This window comes from Eulemur rufifrons, chromosome 3 (assembly GCF_041146395.1).
Source record: "Eulemur rufifrons isolate Redbay chromosome 3, OSU_ERuf_1, whole genome shotgun sequence".
NCBI lineage: Eukaryota > Metazoa > Chordata > Mammalia > Primates > Lemuridae > Eulemur > Eulemur rufifrons.
In genome coordinates, this window is record NC_090985.1 from 67457416 (window position 1) to 67472172 (window position 14757).

Sequence of the window (14757 nt, forward strand, 5' to 3'; positions counted from 1 at the left end):
GATCACTAGTGTTAGATTTTTACTTTAGGCATAAATCACCACTCTCCTATGACAGGCTTTATGAATTTACACATAGGAATGGAGTGGATATTTTGAGTATAGATTAATAAAAGGAAACTAGGTTATGGGGATAGGCTAGGCAAACATGATTTGTATTTTATCAGAGTTAAGAATTATTCTGCTTGAAAAGATAATCTTGTGTATGTTTATATGCATGTTTATGCTCTAAAACTAAGATCAATTGGTGAGCTTTAAAAACATAAAGAATGTGGGAAAATTTTAGTTTTTAACTTTATTTTCTACTTTACTTCTACTGCTTATATGCTCAAGCCAGCCATAATAATTTCTGTGAGACTCTGATTCAGTGACTAATTCCTTTTCAGCGGAACTCCCACCTCCATATACAGCCATTGCCAGTCCAGATGCCAGTGGTATTCCAGTAATAAACTGCCGTGTGTGCCAGTCCCTAATCAATTTGGACGGCAAGCTTCACCAGCATGTGGTTAAGTGCACGGTTTGCAATGAAGCTACGGTAAGTGGAGATTTCCATTAATAAAAGCATAAATTGTTATCTGACATCTTATTCTCAAAGGAAGTACTTCAGTAATGTTACTTAAAAGTAGATATGGGCTGGATACAAACATGGCAATCTTTTGTAGCACTTTCTTCTCTCTTTAGGATGCCTCCATGTGTTTAAAGCTAACTCCATTAAGAGAATTTCATGGTGAATTTAAATATGATGCCATTTGGCTTTTTACTTTCTAAAACAAAACTGACCATGGTGGTTATTTATAAATATCTTCAGTATCTATCCACATCACAACTAAATCCATTCTGGTTTTTACTAAAATGAAAATACTGTATACTAAACTTCATGACAAATGTGTACTTTGTCCTTATTATGTGGAAAATTATTTAAACTTGTTTTATTTCTGTAGGATGTCAGTATTGTTTTTCTAGGCTTTGGTGATTATGTATTTATTATTGACATCTGTGCCAAAGGGTTTATAAATAGATTTGTATTTTATTCTATTTATTTAATATTAATTTAGTGAAATGTTAAAAAAATTTGAAGGGTATTTTTTTTAATGAACTTTAGGGAGCAATTAAATTTTAAGCAAAAATTTTATAGTTTCAAGTAATAAACTGGTAAAGTGTATACAGGTTTAGATGAAATATGTTTCTACTATCATAGTTAGGCTTTATTTTTAAAATTTCCGTCTCTTTCAAAATCTACAATTAAATATTAAGTTAATTTTTGGTGTTTGTATTTTTTCTTCTTTAGAAATGTCTTTAAAAAGTTAGCTAGTGATCACTGTGTCTTGAAGAGCCATAAAATACAGATACTAGGCTTTATATGTTTTATAGAAAAGTCATAAAATAAAACCTTAAGTCATGAAGCAATATATTTCTTTGTAAATGATTTTTTCTATAAAGGACATCATTTAGAGAAGAATTTTATTGTCTAAGTAGATTATACCTACCAAACCAGTTATTTTCATTATAAGCTGAACACTGACTAGTGAATTCAATTAGCATTAACTTCTTTAGTTCTCTTTGCAGAGTTGACAAGCAAATAAGGATTGTTAGATATAAATAGCAATTACAAAAAACAGTGCCTTAAAGGTTTTTGTGGATTTGATTTTGGTGTTAATTTCTTCTCCAATTCCTCCACCCATACCAACTTTTGTTGTTTAATGAGAAGAAAAAAAGAGTTTTAAATTTTATGTTTAGACTTGGAAGCAACACAGGAACAGACTAGGTCATTTATGCAGGAATCTCAAAGGTCCCATGGATTTAGCAAACAGCATCAATCTGACTACTTTTCTAAGATGAGTGCATACAAGATCAATGTGGCTTGGCAATGAGTATACTACTTCTGGACATAAGAGAAATTATGCTGAAATTTTTACATAATTACTGCCCTTCTGGAGTAAAGAAATATCAATCATTCTAGAAAAAATGAATAGTATCTAATCAGATTGCCTTGTGTGGAATCAGTAACATTACAGAAAAGGAAAAAAGTGGGGGAAAAAGAAGTCTTCGTGGAGTACCTTAACGTACAATTTGCTAATGTTTCAAATGTAACTTGATCTTAAATTTATGAATGAAGAAGTGTTAGGCACCTAGGAGCTTCTTTGGAGAAATTCCAGGTTGAAAACAACAGATAAAAAGGGCTAAGGCCCAACAGAGCAGTTCCCTTATGTCTGCTATCACTGTCCCTTGTTCAGTTTTGCTGTGATTCATTTTCCTTAGGTCACCTAAACCAAAGTATCAATGTATCTCTCCTCCCCCAGGAACTTGATATACCTGTGGAGATTAAAAAACAAAACAAACAAACAAAACATAAAGTTAATAAAAGTCCTTTTTATTTCAGTAGATAGAATTGGGAAGGGAAGTAAGGTTGTGTGTGTTGTGTGTGTGTGTGTGTGTGTGTGTGAGAGAGAGAGAAAAAGAGAGAGGTTTGGAGAATGCAGAATTTAAGGTTAAAGGAGAAATGATTTCTAGGACAAGTTAATGGAAAATTTGAGAAGTCCCGGAGAAAGAGTGGCGGCACTAGTTGACTGTGTACCTGAGCAGGGGCCTGAGATTTGGAGGCTGACAGGCTGGGGTTTGAGTCCTAGCTCTGCTACTTAGTAGCTATTAATACATATCCTTGGGGACTTCTCTAAACATGCGTATTCTCATGTAAAGTGGTATAATTATTACAATAATACATACCTCTTTGGGTTGCTGTTGAGACTATAGGGTTCAAAGGCTCAACACAGTGCCTGGAACATAAGAGTTCATTTTACCAAGTAAGAATTTTAAAACTTATGCATAAGTACAATGTCCAAGTCTTTTTTTCTCCCTCACTTCACTGTAGACCAGACATGACGAGCAAGGTCTAGCACTGAGGAGAGGATCAGTGCTTGAAATCTAATAGTTGAGTTGCCTTGTTTTACAAATGAGGGAACTGAGGTCTGGAAGTGAGGTGAGAATAAAATATAAAAACAAACCCTGTCATTTGTCAAGCACATATTTACTTAATGGTAAATTTCAAATATTCAGATATTAACCGAATTTATGTTTTTCTTGATACTTTAAAAACTGCAGGTAAACGTTTGAGAGGCTTGTGAATTTATATATTCATATTTAGTTATCTATAATATAGTTTAGTGGCTTTTGCTAACTTTTATGTATTTCTACCAATGTTATTTACCTACATTTTTAAAATATTTTTTACATTATTGCACGCACAGAAAATATACCAAAATAATTGTATATAGTACAGACAATTCCCCCATGCCCTTTTCTCACATTCCCCAAATGTTAACATTTTGCTATAGTAGTGTTCTCTAAATGAATAATCTTTTCCCAGAAACTTTTATGATAATTGCAGACATGGTACTCTTTTAACCCTAAATATTTTAGTGTAAATTTCCTAAAAACAAGATTATTCACTTATACAATCACAGTACAATTATCAAATGCAGGAAATTAACATTGATAACAATACTGTTATCTAATCTGCTAACCTAATTTATGTTTCCCCACTTGTCCCCTTAATGTCCTTTCTGAAAAAAAAACAATCTGGCCCGGCAGTCAAACCAGAATCACATGTTGCATTTGATTCTCATGCTTCTTTAATGTTCCCTTGTCTGAAACTTTTTCTTTGTCTTTTATTACCTTTACATTTTCAAAAAGTACAAACAAGATATATTGTAGAACATCTCTCAGTTTGAGTTTGTCTAATGTTTCCTCATGATTAGCTTCAGGTTACACATTTTTGACAGAAATGCGACAGGAGTGATAGTCTGTTCCTTTCAGTGCATCATAAATTATTTAGTTTAACAAGCTGATGTCCTATTAAGATTATTAAATATGAAATGTCCTATTTCTTTAAGTACTAAGTTTGACAATTGATACCTCTGACATTTCACTTTGACACTTATTGTTTTATTTTTATTGTGAAGGTACATCCTCAGTCTTTCAAACGCATGTTCTGGCTTGTGATTATTTTTCAAATTTTTTTAGAGCAATTTTTGTGAAACTATGAATAAGTCAAAAATTTGTATTAATTTTTGAATATGAGTTTTGTCATGGAACCAATGCAGTGCAGACAGCCAGAAATATCAACAAAGTATTTGGGAAGAACGTGGCTAATGAACACACAGTACATCCATGGTTTGAGAAATTCCATTCTGGTGATTTTATGATAATCTTGAAAATGAGCCCTGTGGCTACCTGAGACCAAGGTGGACAACGATGAGCTGAAAGCTGTAGTGGAAGCGAATCCATCTCAACCTGCGTGTAAATTATTAATAGCAGCAAGGTTTGACCTTATTATTCAAACAAAATTGGATCATTTGAAACAAATCAGCAAGATGAAGCTGGATAGATGGGTTCCACGTGAGTTAAACAAGTGTCAGGTGAGAGATCCTCTCAAAGCTGGTGTTTCTTTGCTGTCGCGATATAAAGGCGAACCATTTTTGTACTGTATTGTTATGTGTGATGAAAAATGGATTCTTTTTGACAATCGCAAGCATTTGGCACAATAGTTGGATAAAGATGAAGTGCCCAAACACAGTCCAAAACTGAATATTCATCAAAAAAAGCTAATGGTGTCTGTTTGATGGTCCAGCGCTGGTATCATCCACTACAGCTTCATGAAACCTGGTCAGTCGATTACAGTGGATGTCTACTGCAACCAGTTTCATGAAATGATGAGGATGCTTGTGATTAAGCAGCCAAGACTGGCCAATCCTCTTGCAAGACAGCAATCAACCATATGTGGCACAAACAACGCTGCTTAAACTGTAGAGCCTGGACTTGGAAACTCTCTGTCATATTTACCAGACCTTGAACCAACTGACTACCACTTGTTCCAGGCTTTGGACCACTTCTTGCAAGGAAAAAACATTCAATTCTCAACAAGCTGTGGAAAGCAACTTTTGCAATTTCATCTCCACCCGCTCTCCAGGCTTCTTCACTGGCACAAACAAGCTACTGTTAAGATGGCAAAACTGTGTCAATAGTTTAGGCGCATACTTTATTTGTACTGCTGCTTGTTTGAGATATAATAAACTACACTTTTGATTCTAAATTGGACATTTCATATTTACTGACCTAATTTACTGACCTACAAACTAATTTTGAAATATCCCCTTAATAGTATGGCAAGGAGTGCTTTCTTTGGTGTTATTTATTCTTGCTTTTAAACTTACTATAGGTTTTTTTTTTTAAAGAAATACTAGTATGAAAAGCGATTACAAGTCTTTGAGTTAAAGTGTGTCATGAAATTAATCACTTCATATATTCTAATAAGTAAAGTTTAAGAAAAAATCAAGTTTAGCTGGGCGTAGTGTGGCTCACACCTGTAATCCTAACACTCTGGTAGGCTGAGGTAGGTGGATTGCTTGAGCTCAGGAGTTCGAGACCAACCTGAGGAAGAGCGAGACCCTGCATATACTAAAAATAGAAAAATTAGCTGGGCATTGTGGCACTCGCCTGCAGTCCCAGCTACTTGGGAGGCTGAGGCAGGAGGATCACTTGAACCCAGGAGTTGGAGGTTGCAATGAGCTATGATGATGCCACTGCACTCTACCCAGGGCGACAGAGTGAGACTCTATCTTAAAAAAAAAAAAAAAAAAAATCAAGTTTATCATGTACTCCTCTTTCCCCATTATTCTGCTTACTGAGCTCATTGAGCTCATTCTTTCCGGATAGGTGCATGAATCCTCTGTGGATGTTTGCACGTGGCCAGATAGGTAGATGACCTTGTCTTGTGAACTTTAAAGAGAAAACATCTCTTGGTGTGCACTAAATATTCCTCCCATATTAAAAGGCCAGTACAAACTAATTTTGAAATATACCCTTAATAATTAAATCTCTAGCTCCCAAAATTTCATAGAATGCTTGCCAACATATGTTCTATTTGACATCATTGGCAACGTACTTTTCCTTAAACTGTACTTTGATAGCACTATAGGGAGCCTTAGTTTTAAGAGAATCATTTCCTTTTTAAACACAAACAAACTTTAACAAGCTGTACTTTGGTTAATTTGCTGCGCTTACATTTTCTTCTCTTATCTAGCCAATCAAAAACCCCCCAACAGGGAAGAAATATGTTAGATGCCCTTGTAATTGTCTCCTCATTTGTAAGGACACATCTCGGCGAATAGGATGTCCGAGACCCAACTGGTAAGAGATAAAGATTCATTCATTCATTCATTCATTTGTTCATTCAACAAGTATTTATTAAAGGCTTATTGTGTGCCAGGCTTTGTTCTAGACAGTCTTTGTCTTCCAAGTAATTACAGGACCTAGATTTTTTTTTTTTTTTGTTAGAGGAATGATATGTTTAGTTTGAATTTAACGGGCATAGGTATTTGTAGGATATAATATTCTTAAATGAGCAATGAATGTTTTCTTTATGTTATATAAGTAATTAATGTGCTGTAATAAATCAGTGACTCATTGAACTTATTTAAAAATAACCAGTAATTTTATCTTTGATATAATTAATCTTAACCTGGAAGTGTTTTAGTTGTCATTGTGTATCTCTTTGTATGCTACACTAGTCTCTGCTGAGCATATTGTATATAATAAATTCTGGAATTATTTATCCATGCCAAATGCCATTATAGATGTGCCCAGACACAAGTATATAAGGATCTAATTGTATTTTTTTCCTGTAATCTCTCTGGATTTTTCAAACAGTACATGAGTCATTTACAGCCCCATCTGATTGTAGACTGGAGAATAGAAAGGAAAGGAGGCTCCCATTTTGCTTTCTTTTTATCTTTGATTAAATAGGCATCAAGGAATACCAAACTGCTCAGAGAAATTTGGTTTTAAGCCAGGACTTTGGTACCTTAATGGCACACACATTTTAGTTGATCTAGAATATTTTTAACTTATTTAATCTTCTACCAAATTTGAATTGTCTTCTTAGGTAAGGGATTTTAAGAACTGTTTTCTGATTTGAACTTATAAAAACTTGGAAATGGCAGTTAAATGATTCCTAAGGTTATTGACTAGGACCAATGCCATAATATGTGATTTCTATCCCAGTATAAAAAGATTCTTTTTTTTTGCTTTTGATAGACTATTGCTATATTCTGTGATTTTGGCTCCAAAACTTGACACTTAATTCATTTAATTTATAAAACAAGTATAACATATTTTCACTGATATATTTCATATTTTTGGCCATATGTTGCAGGTTTTGTTCTCAGTCCATTTTGGGATAGTGAAGTTGTTTGCTTTCTCTTTCTGTAGTAGACGCATAATTAACCTTGGCCCGGTAATGCTTATTTCTGAAGAACAACCAGCTCAACCTGCATTGCCAGTCCAACCAGAAGGTACAAGAGTCGTGTGTGGGCACTGTGGAAACACATTCCTGGTAAGTAACTGGACGTTTGTCATAGGGCATCAATCTGTAAATATGACTCATGATCTTATAGATTTGACCAATGCTCATAGTCTTGTCCATGTGCAAATTGATTAAAAGATTCAAATAGAGTCTTATTTAGGAAGATAGTTAAGCAGAAGTACAGCTAGGATGTACAGCATCTTTTGGGAATTAGATGATAGCTGCATCCTCTGATTGGCCCAATTCCCAAAAGGATCCTCTCTTTGTAAGCCAATGAAAAACAATGCCCCTTCCTCCAAGCTTAGCTCCATGGTATCTTGGCTTGGTGAGCAGCTGAATCTTAGCCCTACTCTCACCTACTCAGCAGAGCACAAAGTACATGATCTCATGCAGTGGCCTTGCTTCATGGCTTCTAGATTCAAGAAAAACTCCTTAATATAATTTATCAAAAATTTTCTGACTTTTAAGAATTATTTTTGGTGTAAAGGGAATTAACACCGATACTCACAATTAGAAAAATCATTAGATAAAAAGAAAGAAAGTATAGGTAATTTGATAATGAACAAAAGTTATAGAAGTTGTTGCTTTACTATTTCTAACTTAAACTCAAAGTTTGATTTTAAAAATAGTTAATTTTATATTGACTTCCCCTTTCAGAAATGGCAAGAACAGTTTTTCTTTTGTTGTTTAGTTTATATAGGACACAAAGGATTGTGTTTAGAACTTGAGTATTAAAGATACCTTCTAGAGTGTAGGCATGGGTGACTATAAACAAGACCTGCTGTCATTAAGGAATGAATGAGCTTAATAAACTGTAGGTGATTTGCTTTATTTCTTTCTAATTTTTACTTTTATTAAAGTAATTCATGTATGTAATTCTAAATTTCAGATAGGACTGTAGTCTCCTCATCTAGCTGACCACCAGTTACTATCAGTCAAATACTTTCAACTCTTTCAGCTGCTCTGCTGATGTTCACTTCCATGTGTTTAAATTGTTTGCTTATCCTTTTGCTTTTTAATTAAGCAGTTGTAGACATTATCCACTATCTTGTAAAATGCAAGGATTTAGCACTCGTATACTTTCCCACTCATATTCTTTTCCCCACTTCCATATTCCTGGTAGAATTATAACTTGTGTTCAATTAATAATTAGCATTTATATTTTTTCTTTTTCTTTTTTGTTTTTGAGACAGGGTCTTGTTTTGTCACCCAGGCTAGAGTACAGTGGTATGTTCATAGCTCACTGCATCCTCCAGTTCCTGGGCTCAAGCTATCCTCCGTGTGCCACTGTACCTGGCTAATTGTTTTTTAAATTTTTTATAGAGATGAGGTCTTGCTATATTGCCCAGGCTGGTCTCAAACTCCTGGCCTCAAGTGATCCTCCCATCTCGGCCTCCCAAAATGCTGGTATTACAGGCATGAGCCACTGTACCCAGCCTACATTTTTTATGATTAGGTAAATTATGTTCACAGATGAGCCAAGTAATAAGGTACATTTTTCTTCTGTATGACTTTTAACATTTGCTTGGATTTATAAATAATTACCCCTCTTCTCTGGATTTTAAAAATTTTCTATGTACAAATTATTAATTCTTCTCATATTCTTTTATAAAACTATAAAATTCCTGTCGATACAGTCAAACATACAAGAGAATCTATTATTTAGGCTTCCTGGTACACAGCTATCATCCTGGGACTTCCCTTCGCCATCATTCTGCAAATTGCTTCTACCTCTTTCCTGTGTTGGATCCCGTGCCATTCTCAGTTATTGGTTTATTCTTTTATTTTGGTGGAGCACATCTTCTCTTTGCTTTCTGGAAATATGCAGGGAAATAAATTTGAGCCCTTTTATTTCTTAAGTGGTTTTGAATCTCATCTCACATTCACTTCATAATTTGTCCAGATGTACAGTTCTAGGTTGCCAGTTGTTTCCTCTCAGAAATTTGAAAGCTTTGCTCCATTGTTGATGAGATCAGTTGCAATTCTGACCGCTGATCCTTTTGATATGACATATTTTTTCCTCTTTATTTTCTCTTTCCTCTTTGATTTTCTCCAGTGTTCTGAAATTTCATGAAGATATGCCTTAGTGAGGGTCTTTATGAGCTCATCGTCTGGATATTCAGTGGGCTGTCTTACAGTCCACTCTATTTTCTCTGCTCCCTCTTTCTAGAACTCCTTATGTGAGATCACCTGAATTGACTCTTTCTCTTGTTTTACATTTTATTTTAAATTTTGGCTTTTTGTTTTATTTCCTGGGAAACTTCTGCTACTCTGTCTTCTAAATGTAATTAAAATTTTTAATTTTAGATGATCTAATTTAGTTTTTAATTTCCAAGAGCCTTTGTTTATTCTGATTCTTTTTTTCTTTTTTTTTTTTTAAGGCATTGCCTTCTTTATGGCATCTTTCTGAAGCTATTCATTATATTTATTTATGAGGTATTGTTCTTCTCTATGCCTTGTCTTTGTTTTCTCCCCACTTTTTTGATTTTTTTAAAATTTATTTTTTATATTTTTTTAAAAGACAGGGTCTTGCAGTGTTCCCCAGGTTGGTCTGGTCTTGAACTCCTAGACTCATGTGATCCTACCGCCTCAGTATTTGTTTTTCCTTTATGAAAGAAGTTTTATTCAAAATTTCATTTATATTTGGGAATAAGTCACTGCTTAGAATCTCAATGCATGCCGGTAGGGGCTAATGATGACTTCTCATTTTCCTCCTCCCTCCACCCCCCGCCCCCGTCCTTCCTTCTCTTTCTTTGAAAAGCTGTCAACTATTAGTACCAATTGGTCTTTTTTTTAGGGCAAGTTTCCCTGGGGAAGGACCCTCCAATCTCTTGTGGGTGATATGCCTGAGAGACAGCATTCTAGGAGCTAAGAGAGGTAATAGGGGTGAAGATCTTATCCACTGTTCAGGCTACAGACTTTACTTCCTTTGTTTTTAGAATATATTTTATTCTTGCCTTCTGTGCCTGGTGTTCCTAAGTCCATAGGCTCTGTAGTCAAATTTCTCTTTAGAATAAATCACTCTTTACTTACATGTGTTGAGAAGGGGTAGTTTTCTGGTTTTGTGATATGGAGGAAGAATTTACAAGCAATACTTCTCATTGTTTTTCCCAGCTTTATTGGGGTATAATTGACAAACAAATTATATATATTTAAGGTGTACAACTTGATGTTTTGGTATACATATAAATTGTGAAACGATTACCATAATCAAGCTAATTAAACTTTTTGATGACCGCATATAGTTACCTTTTGTATGTGTGTGGTGAGAACACTTAAGATCCACCTGTTTAGTAAATTTCAAGTCTATAATACAGTTTTGCAAGCTATAGCTAACTATGCTGTACATGAGATCTGCAGAACTTATTCATCCTGTCTCACTGAAACTTTGTACTCTTTGACTAACATCTCCCCATTCCCCACCTGCTCTCCCCATTTCCCACCTGCCCCCCCCAGGCTCCCAGCCCCACCTCCCGCCCCCAGCCCCTGGCAACTATCACTATGACCAGGCAGTGTTTGCCTTTCTGTGCCTGGCTTATTTCACTTAACATAACGTTCTCCAGGTGCATTCATGTTGTCACAAATGGCGGGATTTCCTTCTTTTTAAAGGCTGAATAATATTTTATTGTATGTATATACCACAATTTCTTTATCCATTCATCTGCTGACAGACATTTGGGTTGTTTCCATATCTTCGTTATTGTAAATAATGCTGCAATGAACTTGGGAGTGTGATCCTCCTGCTTTTATTGCTACTGTTAACTCTGCCTTTGAAAATACCTGGTAGATCCAATACCTGACTTATTCTGGGTTCTTCAGTGTGAGCCAGGCTGCTGCCATTGGCGCATCTTTCTATAGGCAGTCAAGTTTCAACATCCCTTACCCTAAGGGAGTTGCCAAGTACCCATCTGCTTTCTGTTGTCCAAAAATTTGAGGTCATTTCCCCTCTATTTTTTTTTTTTTGTCCTTATGGAATGATATAATTTTAAATTGATTTACTATTATTTTAGTCAGGTTTGGAAAAAGAAATAGAAATGCATGCATTTATTCAATTTACTACCATTTAACCAGAATTGCTAGGATTTTTTTTTTGATCTAGTAGGACAAAAGACGTTTTTTTCCTTGCATTTATATTTCATTGATTGAATCAGTGTCTAAGTACGTAAATTAGAAAATATGCTTGATGGGGATAGATAACAATTTTCTTTTTAAAAATCACTATATATTGATTTAATATAGGGTAATATACTCTGTAGATACCAATACATATTAAGTGAATTGACTAAATATATATTAAACATATTTATTTTCCTTTTCTTTCCTATATGTGAACAAATTATATTTTGAAAGTAATGCAATTTAAAAATCTTCAAAATAGATTTTTTCAACTTACTTCAGGAATCTCCCTTCCACAAATATCTTGCATTCTGCCCTGTTATGCTTTATATTTCAAATCCTTGCCTTGAATACTCCTTGTATTCACATTACAAATGAGCTGATTTCATTTATTCAGTAATATGTATTGAGGATGTATCAGGCACTGGGCTAGGTACTGGTGAAACAGTGGTGAGCTAGAAGTACAGTCTCTGTTTTCGTGGAGTCTTATAATCTAATAGGAGGGAAAAGACATTTATTATAAAACTAGAATTATATGAAATGTGTTTGGACTAGATAGGGAGATATAGTGTTCTTAGTGCACACACAGAAGCACCTAACCTAGAGTAAGTGACATTATCCTAAGGATAATGGAAAACTACAAAAGCGCTTTTATGCTTAATTTTATATACGTGGATGCTGTATATAGAATGGATCGCATAGGGGCAAGCCTGAAGATGCACAAGACTAGATGCTTAGCTTTTGTTATTCAGCAAAGTGATGATTATGGTCAGGAATAGCATAAAGAATCTGAGAGAGAGAATTGACTGTACTGTTAAGAGGATGGAAAAGGAAATGAGGAAAAAAGTAAAATCAAAGACAACTGTTAAAAAGGCTTATATTTAATTTTTTGGAATTATCTGGCAGTGAATTCTAGAAAAGGATCCAAATTGAGAATTTAGACAGATATGTATATGCTATGGTTTTTAGTATTTTTAAATATAACTTATACATTTAGATATTTTTCCCCAGAATAAAATTACTAAAGTAATATGCAAGCCTGACACTAACTTCTAAAAACTGTCTCTTTCTTATTTAATATTCAGTGCAGGCAAGTGAATCATATTATTATATTAACATAGTGATTATGATTGAAAACGTTAATTCTTTAGCAAGAAAGGATGTTTTGGATTAAAATATGGTATTTAAAGGTGATTTCAAAATTTCTGGAAAACAAAATTTTTGGCAATTAGGGGAACACTGGTCATAACTATAGGGTGGGTATTGCTTTTGAAAGTTTCAGATTAATGAGAGATGCTCAGTGTTATGAAGAGTACATGACCTGCAAAGCTCTTAATTCTGACTTGCAGCCATATCATCATTATGCTGATCATGAATAATCTTATATCCTTTGTAGTATGTTCTTTGCCCTTCAAACTTTTAACTGTTGGGATAATTTCTTTATTTATTCCCTACTTTGTTTTGGCCTTGGGTTGCAAGGCCCAAAAGCAATTGAAACAAGTTACATTAAGTTTAATAAGATTGAAAATAAAATATGAAAAAAATCAAGAAGAATTAAAAAATAGGGGAGAAAAATAACATGAAGTCATACCTAAGAATACAAATATGTATAGTATTTAGTCCTGTACAATTGATAAAATTAGGCTGAATCTTAGGTGAGTTTCTAGAGTCAATGGAAAGAGGAAAACGTGATCTGTTTACAAGATATTCGTGATATTTTAACAAAAAGATCACACAGGAAAACTTGGCTGAAATACTGAGATCAAAGAGAGAATTCTCCCATAGATTAAGATAAAAGAACTATTGTATGTGGTATGGTTTTTATTATTCAAAAAAATGTATAATAATTTAGTTTTTCTTCCGCCAGAAGAAAATTACTAAAGTAATATGCAAGCCAGAGACTAACCTCTATATTCTCATAGCATCCTTCTGTTTATAATAACATCTTTTCATATATCAGTGTTATAATGCTAAAGTTAAATTTGTTAGGAATTCAAACCATTCACACAATTCATTTCACAGCCTAGCTGGAACCCTGGATAAAGTTTAAAAAACCTCGATTTGTGTTTTCCAAAGTGTATTCAATGGCACATTAATTTTATAGGTTAATAATAGATGTTATGTGAGTAAAGAGTTCCATGATCATTGGGAATTGCTAGGATAAAAAGAAAATAAACAGAATTTTTTTACAGGAGTATTTTGTAGCACTTTTATTAATAACATGCATCATTGTAAATATTCAAAAGGGATTTTTCACATTGCATGTCCAAAGATTTTTTATCCTCCAAACCATTTTGAGTGGATCATCTACCCAGAGTAGTGTTTTGAGGGGCATTGTTTGAAAAATAGTTTCTCAGAAGAATAAAATAAATATTTAACCTTCAGCTAGTCCTCCATAAATGTAAAGAAATTTCTTAATACAAGTGAACAGCAGAGTTTAATATTGCATTTTCGGGGGGCTTGTGCTCTCTCTGCTGATGAAAGGCATATGGAAATGTTTTTGTTAATCAGTCTCTGAGAGGTTGTTATTCTTTTTGTTTATTTCATCTTATTATTATGGGGGATACAGAATTGCAGGTTACATACGTTGCCCATGTACCGCCTTTCCCTCCAAGTCAAAGCTCCAGGCGTGTCTGTTCCCCAGACAGTGCGAGTTGCACCCATCATGTAGGTATATATCCCTCCCTTCCCCACCCCCCCTTCCCCGAGTCAGCACCTTCAAGCGTGACCATTCCCCAAACGGTGCGCAATGTACTCATTATGTAGGCATACACCCATCCCCTCCCCCCACCCCCCACCTCAGTCTGATATCCGATTGGTGTCGTTCCCAGATGTGTATTTAGGTGATGATCAGGGAAACCAATTTAATAAATACTAACACAGCTCACAATATGTGACTGAATTATAGATAATCATTCAAATTTTGCCCTGAAGTGGGCAAATTTTCTTCGCTTGGACACAGGGACAGATGGTTTGGTACTATAGCAGAGAGGGACAGCAGTTTTGAACATACTTCAAAGTGTTACCAGTGCCTATTAAATCCATTAATATATATACATATATATATTTTTTCCATCAGGGTGCTAGTTTTAAGCTGTATAACTTTTTATGTGTCTTCTAATATTAGTCGCAAAATAGATCTTGTGAAAATTAAGTTCATTTGTTACATAAAATAGTTAGAAATCAAATATTGGAAGACCTGTACTAAAAAGTATTGAGTTTTAGAGAAATTGCTTTTAATCTTTCTGATAGACATAAGATTTTTTATCTATCGAAATGCCAAA

The 14757-nt window shown here is 34.4% G+C and overlaps 1 protein-coding gene across 1 annotated transcript in view; it reads left to right on the plus strand.

The window, feature by feature from the left end:
- The window catches only part of PIP4P2 (phosphatidylinositol-4,5-bisphosphate 4-phosphatase 2), a 49444-nt gene that overhangs the window by 19842 nt on the left and 14845 nt on the right, over nt 1-14757 (plus strand). Inside the window, exons 2-4 of the mRNA XM_069466242.1 lie at nt 384-532; nt 6077-6183; nt 7264-7387. Coding sequence (XP_069322343.1) covers nt 384-532; nt 6077-6183; nt 7264-7387 — 380 coding nt within the window. The remainder of the gene's footprint in view (nt 1-383; nt 533-6076; nt 6184-7263; nt 7388-14757) is intronic.